This window comes from Spea bombifrons, chromosome 2 (genome assembly GCF_027358695.1).
Source record: "Spea bombifrons isolate aSpeBom1 chromosome 2, aSpeBom1.2.pri, whole genome shotgun sequence".
Lineage (NCBI taxonomy): Eukaryota > Metazoa > Chordata > Amphibia > Anura > Pelobatidae > Spea > Spea bombifrons.
In genome coordinates, this window is record NC_071088.1 from 137306130 (window position 1) to 137318207 (window position 12078).

At 46.8% G+C, this 12078-nt stretch overlaps 1 protein-coding gene across 1 annotated transcript in view; it reads right to left on the reverse strand.

The window, feature by feature from the left end:
• Window positions 1-12078, reverse strand: part of ARHGEF17 (Rho guanine nucleotide exchange factor 17) — an 84186-nt gene that overhangs the window by 14815 nt on the left and 57293 nt on the right. Inside the window, exons 3-5 of the mRNA XM_053456654.1 lie at window positions 7153-7335; window positions 4447-4563; window positions 3762-3854 (exon numbers count right to left, since the gene is read on the reverse strand). Of these exons, the coding sequence (XP_053312629.1) occupies window positions 3762-3854; window positions 4447-4563; window positions 7153-7335 (393 nt within the window). The remainder of the gene's footprint in view (window positions 1-3761; window positions 3855-4446; window positions 4564-7152; window positions 7336-12078) is intronic.

A 12078-nucleotide genomic window follows, 5' to 3' on the forward strand; every position in this document is an offset into this window, starting at 1 on the left:
CACTCGCCACAGCGGGGTACCGGCCAAATAAAAAGGGGAGGAAAAATCCCTAAAGATTAACGTCATTTATTACAATATACATTTGTTTTGGAATGGAATATAGAGAACGCTTGCCACAAACTTTCATTAGCTGGCTGAGGATGGTGGGATTTCTAGGTGGTTTCCTTTTTTTTTTTTAAACTGGTTTAAGAGCTCTTATCTCCGCAAGAGACACCACGCATCACGTTACCGTATGTATTGCTTTATATAGCGCCGTCATATTCCACAGCGCTGTACGACGGGTAAATAACAGGACATAACAAGCAGGCCATCACATGGCTAGGAGGGTCTTGCACAAAGAGCTTACAATCTAGAAGAGTATCATGCAAAAGTAGTAGGCGGTGCGTTTTGATCCACACGCCCAGCTTGGGGTGGTTAGACTGCAAATGAAAGTATAGATCAAAAGAGGCTTTCCTTTATATACGTTATCTACAGGAACAAATAAAAAAAGACCAAGATTGGGGACTTGGAAGGAAAATCTAGCTATCCTTTGAGGTGCACCCAACTCTCCTGAGGTTTTAGGACTACAACTCCTATCATCCCTGCCAGCTACAACCCTCATCACTCTTTGCCAACCAGGAGGGATCCAGATACCCGTGTTCCCCTATTTGTTGTTATTGTCCTTAGCCCGCTAGGGGTCAGATGTGGCCCCCGAATGTAGCGGATTTCCAAACACCATCATCCTCAGACAACGGAAGGGGGGTTGAAGTCCCCCTCCAGTGCATTAACCAGGAGCCAAGAAGGCAACTGCAGAACTGCAACTCCCATCACCCCCTCGGCAATGAACGATCCGTACCGCGCGGCCGCCTGCCTCTGCCCTAGGATTGGCAGATATGTCGGTAAGTGAAGTGTTGACGGGTCATTGATTGACACCAGAAAACAAAACGGGGCAAAAAAAAGCCCTTCGGCCACACAGAAAGCAACAAAAAAATCCAGACATTAAGGAAAACGGTTTTAAACGGCCCCCAAAAATAACAGGTTTTAAATTCCCTACATATTTATTACCAAAAAACATGAGTCAAAGGCAGAATACGACCGAAACAAACAGCTAAAAAAAGCAATCCGGGAGATTAAGACACCAAAGACTCCAGAATAAATACCGGATCATTAATTCTGCGCGGCCACTGAGAGCACCACTTCTGCTGGGAGGCTGTTCCATGTATCTACCACCCCCTCAGTAAAGTAAAACTTCCTTCCATCCCATCTCAGCCTCTGACCCTCTAGTGTTAGATTCACTATCATTCAAAAGTTTGAGGTCACTTTCTTGGTTTTAAAAGAAAAGCACATTCTGTCCATTAAAATAACATGGAATGGATCAGAAATCCAGCGCAGACGGGGTTAATGTTGTAAATGACTATTGTAGCTGGAAACGGCTGATTTTTAATGGAATCTCTTCATAGGCGTACAGAGACCCTTTATCACTCCCATCACTCCTGTGTCCCAATGACCCTTTATCACTCCCATCACTCCTGTGTTCCAATGACCCTTTATCACTCCCATCACTCCTGTGTTCCAATGACCCTTTATCACTCCCATCACTCCTGTGTTCCAATGGCCCTTTATCACTCCCATCACTCCTGTGTCCCACTGGCCCTTTATCACTCCCATCACTCCTGTGTTCCAATGGCCCTTTATCACTCCCATCACTCCTGTGTTCCAATGGCCCTTTATCACTCCCATCACTCCTGTGTTCCAATGACCCTTTATCACTCCCATCACTCCTGTGTTCCAATGGCCCTTTATCACTCCCATCACTCCTGTGTCCCACTGGCCCTTTATCACTCCCATCACTCCTGTGTTCCAATGGCCCTTTATCACTCCCATCACTCCTGTGTTCCAATGGCCCTTTATCACTCCCATCACTCCTGTGTTCCAATGACCCTTTATCACTCCCATCACTCCTGTGTCCCAATGGCACGTTGTGTCCGCTGATCCAAGTTTAAGTGTAAAAGAAGAATTGATGGTTAGAAACCCTTTTCCAATTATGTTACAGCCAGAAATGTCCTTGGTTTCCATGAAAACAGCTCAGTGACCCCAAACTTTTGAACCGTACAGTATATAAATAAATAAATATCTCTGCATATGAAGAAAGATACAGGAACGCGATAATTCTGGATTATTATTATTATGATGGATTATTATTATTCTGTATTATTATTATTATTATTATTATTATTATGGATTATTATTATTATTATGTATTATTATTATTATTATTATTATTCTGGATTATTATTATCATTCTGGATTATTATTATTCTGGATTATTATTATTATTATTCTGGATTATTATTATTATTATTATTCTGGATTATTATTATCATTCTGGATTATTATTATTCTGGACTGGCCCCCAGTAGGTGTTATTTGCCGCCATACATCGGGGTCGGGAAGGCATCACGTTGTGGCAGTGCATGGCGGAGTTCTTTATATAGTAAATCGTGAAGCGCTCTGTATGGGTTTGAGGCCGCGGAGGATAAAAGCCATATAATAACCGCTTAACACGCCAGGAGACGTGCTGGGATCCCGTGCCGCGGGCCGGAGACAAACTGGGGCAGTTAATAGCCAGACACGTGGCCGGCCCGAGGGGGGGGGGTGTGAAGGATGGGGGTGAGATCTACAGTTTTCTACTGATTACATATGAAGAAAAGACCTCCGAGGTCTCCAAAGCGTAGGTGCAACTTACTCTACGAACACTGGTCCGCTAAATCCTCTCTGGGGACGATGCAGCGATATATAGTTCTGATAAACCGGCTACTAGCTGCGCATGAGCATTATATATATATATACACATTTTTTTTTAAACCAAGGTTTTATATAAAAAATAAAATAAAAAAACACAGCGTCTGGAAAACGATTACTATTTATAACGAATCTTATCAATAATAATGTAAGTAATGAGTTTAGACGGGGCTTCTTGCTCAAGGTTTTGGTGGACTGTATATCACGATATAGTCGTAACGTTCAAAGAGTTAAATGACAAAGAATAATTTAACATCAGATTTTAAATATTATTATAATACTAAATTCTGTACATGGATACAATGTAACAACCGCGTCTAACCAATCAAAGTCCAGCAACACGACGGGATTCCGGGTTGACTTCCATCCTAAACCCCATATCGTCTTCTCACCAGAACCCCCAAAACTGGATTGGGGTTTGGGGGCCAATGTTCCCCCCATCTTTATTACCATACACGGCCACAAGGGGGGGTACCGTGACGCTGTCAGCTCATTGGCTGAATCCTGACTTGCAGTTTCATGTTTAATGTTTTAAATCATGTTTCATGTTTTAAATCGCACTCTTGAGCAAACGCTGTTTAGTAGATCTGTCATTTTATTATTTCCTCTGAACGTTCAAACTACACAAAACCTTTTTACGAAGACTTTTCCGCTGACACGGCAACAACCTATCACTGGTTATTAAGTGTTCCCAAATAAAAAAAAAAAAAAAAATAAAAAGGGAGGTTTTTATGTTATTTAAAAAGATATATTTCTGGAAGGATTTGTGGCTCCAGCGGTATTGGAATCGCTGTCTCTAGCGCTGGATGTAGCTATAAAAGCGTAGACCGAGTGGGACTGCAGCTTTAAGAGACGTGAGACGAGCGGGCGCTCTCGGCTCCTCCCAAAGACGGGAAAAATTGGGTTTTTAAAGAGAAATGAATGAAAAGAGGCAGATTACCGGAGGGGAAGGTGTCGGATCGGCCTGCGAGATCTCTTACCTTGACGATAAGCTCGTAGCGCGGGATCCTCTGGACCGGTTTAATCATCAGGTCGGAGAGCGCTTGCTTCTCCTTGTTTTCCCGCGTACATTGCTGGAACGGGAGAGGAAAGGGTTAAATCGCAACCTGGGCCCAACGGGGCCAACCATACGGCCGGCACGCATTCTCCGCGGAACCTTCTGCGTGTTGGAAGCCACTTGGGCGGTTCTAGAGTTTTAGGGACTCATCGCTTCAATAAATTGGCTGAGGTCACATATATATCACTTATAGAACACGCTACATACATGAACACACGCTTATGTCACTAACAGATTTGACTGGTATGTGGCTTACAATGTAGAGGGTAACTTTTTCCCTCTCTGTCTTTTGATCTGGATCACACAGATCACCGGAGGGGAGCACTATGAAGCATCTAGAAGAAGAATAATGGGGTTTATTTACCCCGTTTAATTTATAAAGCCGTTCCCTGCTGTTTCTATACACATTATCGGGGCTTTTAGGGCTGTAGAACCCTGCGATCCCCTCATACCCAGCAAACATTCCGACCTCCTAGAAAAGAGGGGCATCAGGGGAGGAGAGAGGGGAATCGGGGGGGAGAGAGGGGACTCAGAGGAGGAGCGAGGGGAAGCTGTGATTGGACGATGATAAAATTGGAAAGTAGAAAGACTTTATTTCACTGACAAACCTCCAGGAACTTCAGAAACGCCGGCCTGGTTTCCTTGGCCACTCTCACGGCGTCCTTGGCGTTGAGAAAGTTGTCGATGTACGCGGAGTAGATCGTCACCAGGATTTCCTTAGAAAACTGTAAATAACAAAAAACACACATTTTAGGTTCTTTCACAATGGGAGCCTCAACTCACCGACCTCTAGGGTGATACCACCCCAGCCCAGAGCCAGACCTGTAATGGTCGATCCTACTGGCTCCTTTTTGCATCACCGACTGGCTGCTGGCGCCCATGCGCAGAAACCTACAAACCTTTTTTTTTCTTTAATAACATAAAACACACTACGGCCCCCCATGAGAATAATGTTAAGGGGTCACCAGCAATGAAGAATGCATATGAATGCAAAAGGGGGAGAAATGAATTTAAGGGGGGACACTCAGCCAAGTTTAAGAAAGACGCCACTGATTCATTCTGCTCAAGGAACGGGCAAAATCGTCTCAAATGAGGGATTTTCACCCATTTTATTAAGTATCACAAAAACAAGGCTATTCTATCGAAGCTCAAAAAAAGCTATAGACCGGGGCCAACATCACAAGTCCTGGGGCCCGAAACAAACCTAAAGACAGGGGCCGCACAAAGCCTGCGGGGGCCAATCCCAGGTGGTGGGGCCAATAATGATGAGTCAGGGTTCCCATGAGGACCGGAATTAGGCACATTTGACGGGTCAGGATGGGCTACTAAAGGGTTAATATTTAACGAATCTAAAAGGTATGGACACGATTGAATGCTGCGAAACGGATGGGTCCCCCCCCCCCAAACTCACGGTGCCTTGTTATATGGCAGGCAGTCCCCGTGACGACGATAGTGATTTTTCAACCCGCTCTGGCATTTAACTCGTTAACGGACCGCGGACCCCCCCTAAAAAAGGCACCCAAAGAAAAGCAAATCTCCTCAGAAGAACACTCGGGACGGAGCGCCTGGAGACGCTTCAAACAAAAGCTCTAGAGCGCGCAGGCACGCCGCGCTCCATTACCGACGGGAGACGGTCCAAAGGAGGAGTCTAAAGAGACAGCCGGTGCCGCGACAAGACAACCCACGGGCATCGGCTCAAACGCTTAACCACGCCGGGCGCCGGCTACCTCCTGTGTACCCGCAACGCGCTATACAAAGCACAAGGAGCAACAGCGCTATGGAATATGATGGCGCTATATCAAACAATCCATAATAATAACGCGTTATAAACAGTGCTGGTTTCGAGCTGCACGTTGTGTTATAACCGGGAGCGATCTATTCAATGTAAAGCGCATCCCAGTCTTATTTATAAAACTATTTATTTTCAGCAATAAACGGCAATCCGAGTAATCTCCTGCCGACCGACGCTTTACAGCAAACACCTAAATTTCTCATTCTTCCTATCACTCAGAGGGTCACTCAGCTGTTTTCATGGAAAATAAGGAGATTTCCGGCTGTAACATCATTACTAAAGGATTTTCTAACCATCAATTATCCTTTTAAACTTAAACTTGGATCAGCGAACACAACGTGCCATTGGAACACAGGAGTGATGGGAGTGATAAAGGGCCATTGGAACATGGGAGTGATGGGAGTGATAAAGGGCCATTGGAACATGGGAGTGATGGGAGTGATAAAGGGCCATTGGAACACAGGGGTGATGGGAGGGATAAAGGGCTATTGGAACACAGGAGTGATGGGAGTGATAAAGGGCCATTGGAACACAGGGGTGATGGGAGTGATAAAGGGCCATTGGAACACAGGAGTGATGGGAGTGATAAAGGGCCATTGGAACACAGGAGCGATGGGAGTGATAAAGGGCCATTGGAACACAGGGGTGATGGGAGTGATAAAGGGCCTCTGTGCGCCTATGAAGAGATTCCATTAAAAATCAGCCGTTTCCAGCTACAATAGTCATTTACAGCATTAACCCCGTCTGATCAATTCCATGTTTTTGTAATGACAAAATCTGCTCATGTGTGTGAGTGTGTGTGCGAGATGAGTGTGTGTTGGTGAGTGTGTGTGTGAGATGAGTGTGTGTGCGAGATGAGTGTGTGTGTAGAAGTAACTGTGCACAAACTGCACCTTAGAATATGATCAGAGGCGTTGATCGCGGCTCCCGCATGGTTCCCTTGTGATTTATTGATGCAGAGAACTATGACATCATACCCCAGCACTCTGATTTAACGCAGGGCAGGGTGACTGGATCGGTAACCATGTCTGTAACAAAGCAGCTTCTCTTTGGACGCATGCTGAGGGGTATCTCACACTGCCGGCTAAACTCCTTACACAACTGCCTCTCCGGTACGAGACGAGATCATTCAGGGAAAGGGTTAAACCGAAATCAGACCTGGCAATAAATCATTCCTGGAATTCCCAGGTATGTGAGAGGTATTTTGGCACAGAGTCCCGCGCGTTATATTAAAATGCCTCTCGCACACGGAAGGTTTAACAGGATCCACGTATAAATGGACTTTACTGAGAGAGTGGTGGATCAATGGAACAGCCTCCCAGCAGAGGTGGTAGAGGGTAATACAGTGAGGGTATTAAACATGCATGGGATAGACATACGGCTCCTGAATCTAAGACGAGACCAACGAGTGATTCAGGTTTGAGTCTTTACAGCAGGAGAAGCGGGTGCGAATTTGTTTTTTATAGGCCAGAAAGTCCTGTGAACACCAGGACTGTTGGGAGGTATGCTCCAGGCTACTTACAGACTGGCCTAGGACGTCTCCCACCGTCTGGATCTCGGCCCAGTTGTGCACGCACTGGTGGACCTGCTCCAGGAATTGCTCGTGATGTTCCAGCAGCTCCGGTATCTGATCGAATATTTCATCCACCAAGGAAGGGTCGCAGAGGAAGGAATTCTCCGGCTGCTTTAAGGGCCTCATGTAACCCTGCAGGGGAGGAAAAAGAGACGCGAAGAGTCATCTAAAGCCATAAATCAGGATTACGATTATAATAATAATAATATTATTGTTGTTATTATTCTTATTGTTGTTATGGATAATTCATATTTTATTATTGCAGCTTTTGTTTTTTATTGGGTTAACCCATGTATTATTTTATTATTTATTTAATAATTTTTTTTTATTATTAAAATGTTAAACATTTCTTGGGTTGTGGATAAAATTGTACATTTCCGCAGGTTTTTTTTTTGCCTCTAATGATCTGGCCGGTGATATGATATACAGCTTCCCGACCCCCTTGCTGCCCGCTCAGTTACAGAGATAGCTATTACTCGGACACAGAGTCCCGTAGGTCTCCGTTGCCCCCTCGCACCCCTGAGCCATATCCCATGACGAGGAGGGGAGATGGAATCCTGGGTAATAGATCCCTGAGTTGTCGTTGCGCTGCAGTTGATGGGAGTTGGGATTCGGTCCCGGGTGGCAGAGATTAATCAGCTCCTGGAATCATAACTCTGCTGCCGGCTCACACTGCCATAATCTTTAATGAAACGACCCAAAAGGGAGATATTTGCACTTTTCAAACGGATATCCTATTGGGGCTGCAATCACCTTTTTGTGCCTGGCCTCCATGATTCCTGCCTCCTCTTTCCCATCCTCCTCCACCCTGCCCTCCTCTCTCCCAGCCTCTATCATCATGCCCTTCACTTTGCCACCCACCTCCATTCTGCCTTCCTCTCTCTAGGTCTCCTCCACCCTGCCCTCCTCTCTCCCAGTCTCCATCATCCTTCCCTCCTCTCTCTTAGCCTCCATCATCCTGCCCTCCTCTCTCCCAGCCTCCGTCATCCTGCCCTCCTCTCTCCCAGCCTCCATCATCCTGCCCTCCTCTCTTAGCCTCCATCATCCTGCCCTCCTCTCTCCCAGCCTCCGTCATCCTGCCCTCCTCTCTCCCAGTCTCCATCATCCTTCCCTCCTCTCTCTTAGCCTCCATCATCCTGCCCTCCTCTCTCCCAGCCTCCGTCATCCTGCCCTCCTCTCTCCCAGCCTCCATCATCCTGCTCTCCTCTCTCCCAGCCTCCATCATCCTGCCCTCCTCTCTTAGCCTCCATCATCCTGCCCTCCTCTCTCCCAGTCTCCATCATCCTGCCCTCCTCTCTCCCAGTCTCCATTATCCTTCCCTCCTCTCTCTTAGCCTCCATCATCCTGCCCTCCACTCTCCCAGCCTCCATCATCCTGCTCTCCTCTCTCCCAGCCTCCATCATCCTGCCCTCCTCTCTTAGCCTCCGTCATCCTGCCCTCCTCTCTCCCAGCCTCCATCATCCTTCCCTCCTCTCTCCCAGCCTCCGTCATCCTGCCCTCCTCTCTCCCAGCCTCCGTCATCCTGCCCTCCTCTCTCCCAGCCTCCGTCATCCTGCCCTCCTCTCTCCCAGCCTCCGTCATCCTGCCCTCCTCTCTCCCAGCCTGCGTCATGCTGCACTCCTCTCTCCCAGCCTCCATCATCCTGCCTCCTGAGAAGTAGAGCAGTCTTTTCTACATAATTAGTTGATCGCTGAGTTACTTTTTACTAGAACTCAGTCTCTCCATTAAACACCTTTTTAAAAAGCTTTTAAATTTTAATAAAAATGTCTATAAATGGAACTTTCCGAAGGTGAGACCCCCTTGATAAATATTACAATCCCGTCTCCCCCCCCCCGGCTGCCTGCGAGTGACCCCCGTTCTGTGTCACCGTTCCTGGTTTCTGCGTCCATCGCCCCGTTCTCTGTTCCTTTATTTTATTGAATCGCAAACCATTTCCCTGAAGCCGTATAATCCTCGAATGAATCACTCGTTATATATTATATATTTATTATATATATATTATAATATATATATTAGAATTATATATTATTATTATATATATTATATGAGGGACTGGGAGGGGTCTACCAACCGGTTCATACAAAAAGGTCCAGCTTCAACGAAGACCACCCCACCGACACCATATAAATGGTTAAAAAAATAGACCTTATTGGGGGAACATTAGCAAAGACCCGACCGCCCCCGATACCCCCGACCGCCTCAGATACCCCCAGACACCTCGGATACCCCCGACCGCCTCAGATACCCCCGGACACCTCGGATACGCCCAGACACCTCGGATACCCCCGACCGCATCGGATACCCCCGGACACCTCGGATACCCCCGACCGCCTTGGATACCCCCGACTGCCTCGGATACCCCCGACCGCCTCGGATACCCCCAGAAGACACGGCTCTTGGTCCGCAAACAAACTGAGAAGCTACAAAGGGAGCCAGTGTTTGGACCGAAGGATGCTCGGATCTTCTGAGGTCAAACCACAATGTTTTTGTTGGTAAATGAGCTAGTGCTGCGCGGCATGCTCCTGGGCACGTGTCACATGTGTATTGTCTCGCGTACGGCTCGGAACACTTACAAGAAAACAACGGCCTATTCATGCTCCCTGGCAAAGAGGCAGATCTGAAAGGATCCACCCTAATGTGTTTAAATTCCCTCACTATAACAGCTTTCACCACTTCTGCTGTGAGGCTGCTCCACTTATCTACCACCCTCTCCATGTCCTGCTACAGCTGGTTAAATTTTTAGGAATATGGCTTTTTTGGCATGTACATTGTATACGCCATTTAGTCGGGGGGGGGCAGCAATAACCCCCAGCGCTGTATGCAGTAATATAACCCCCAGCGCTGTATACAGTAATATAACCCCCAGTGCTGTATACAGTAATATAACCCACCCATCGCTGTATACAGTAATATAACCCCCAGCGCTATATACAGTAATATAACCCCCAGCGCTGTATACAGTAATATAACCCCCCAGCACTGTATACAGTAATATACCCCCCAGCGCTGTATACAGTAATATAACCCCCCAGCGCTGTATACAGTAATATAACCCCCAGTGCTGTATGCAGTAATATAAACCCCCAGCGCTGTATACAGTAATTTAACCCCCAGCGCTGTATACAGTAATATAACCCTCAGCGCTGTATACAGTAATATAACCCCCAGTGCTGTATACAGTAATATAACCCACCCAGCGCTGTATACAGTAATATAACCCCCCCAGCGCTGTATACAGTAATATAACCCCCAGTGCTGTACACAGTAATATAACCCCCCAGCGCTGTATACAGTAATATAACTCCCCCAGCGCTGTATACAGTAATATAACCCCCCAGCGCTCTATACAGTAATATAACCCCCAGCATTGTATACAGTAATATAACCCCCAGCGCTGTATACAGTAATATAACCCCCAGCGCTGTATACAGTAATATAACCCCCAGCGCTGTATACAGTAATATAACCCCCAGCGCTGTATACAGTAATATAACCCCCAGCGCTGTATACAGTAATATAACCCCCCAGCGCTGTATACAGTAATATAACCCCCCAGCGCTGTATACTATAATATAACCCCCAGCGATGTATACAGTAATATAACCCACCCAGCGCTGTATACAGTAATATAACCCCAGCGCTGTATACAGTAATATAACCCCCCAGCGCTGTATACAGTAATATAACCCCAGCGCTGTATACAGTAATATGTGATATTTTGGATGGTTTCTCGGCTCAAACACCACACTGAGCTGATGCTTTATGACAACGGTAATGAAGTCCGTTCCTCCATAGACTTTCATTAGTCAGAGAGTCTGGCTGGGTGATTAAGACTGAGGCGTTCCAATGTTCCCCACAGGCGGTATGATAAGGAGCCGGGGGGTTTAGTAGATCGGGGGTCAGATAACAGAGTGAGAATCATACAAACGGCTGATATGCAGCTGCCTGAAAACTTTATATTATGGGGCAAAAACTGCAACTGTAATAAGAAGAAAACAGTGCGATATTTTTTATAAAAGTTCGTCTTTATCATACTAGAGAGGGCAATGGCGTTCTTTTTAGTGGAACAGCAAACAATCTGCAAGATATTCTCAGACGGTAATACATCTACAAACCAATCCCTGTGACTGTAGACGGTCTCTATGAGAACGGCTCGGCGCGGATACATTGTTTCACTCGCAAGAAACGCCGTTATTTGTGTAACACGGCCCGGCGGTACACGGAGCAGCCGCTGCAGACAAAGCGTTCCGTGATCTCTCGGGTCTCCTTTGTGTGATGACTGGAGCTTTACGGAGGAGGCGAGACGTTCTGCACATGCAGAGCATCACGTGCCACGCACTTAGCAGAAATCCCCACGTGTCACGTGTAGCAACATTCACGGCCCATGACGCCTGGCCCAGTCTCTGATTTCCATATCACGCCATATACCTCCCAAGTGTTCCTCTTTTATCGGAGAGTCCCTCTTTGGACCTCTAAACCTCCTCATTCTCCCACTTTCCCCACCCCTGATACCCCTCTACTCTCCCCTGATACCCCTCTCCCCTCCTCTGATGCCCCTCTTTCCCCACCCCTGATACCCCTCTACTCTCCCCTGATAACCCTCTTTCCTCCCCTGATGCCCCTCTCCCCTCCTCTGATGCCCCTCTTTCCCCACCCCTGATACCCCTCTACTCTCCCCTGATACCCCTCTCCCCTCCTCTGATGCCCCTCTTTCACCACCCCTGATTCCCCATTATTATTATTATTCTTCTAAATGCCTCACAAACATTGGGGGGGGGATTCATGATCGTAAGCAACGTGATAAATAATGACTGCTCAAACTAAACAAGGACACTTGGTATATATGATAATGTATAGCGTACCGCATGTGTGGGT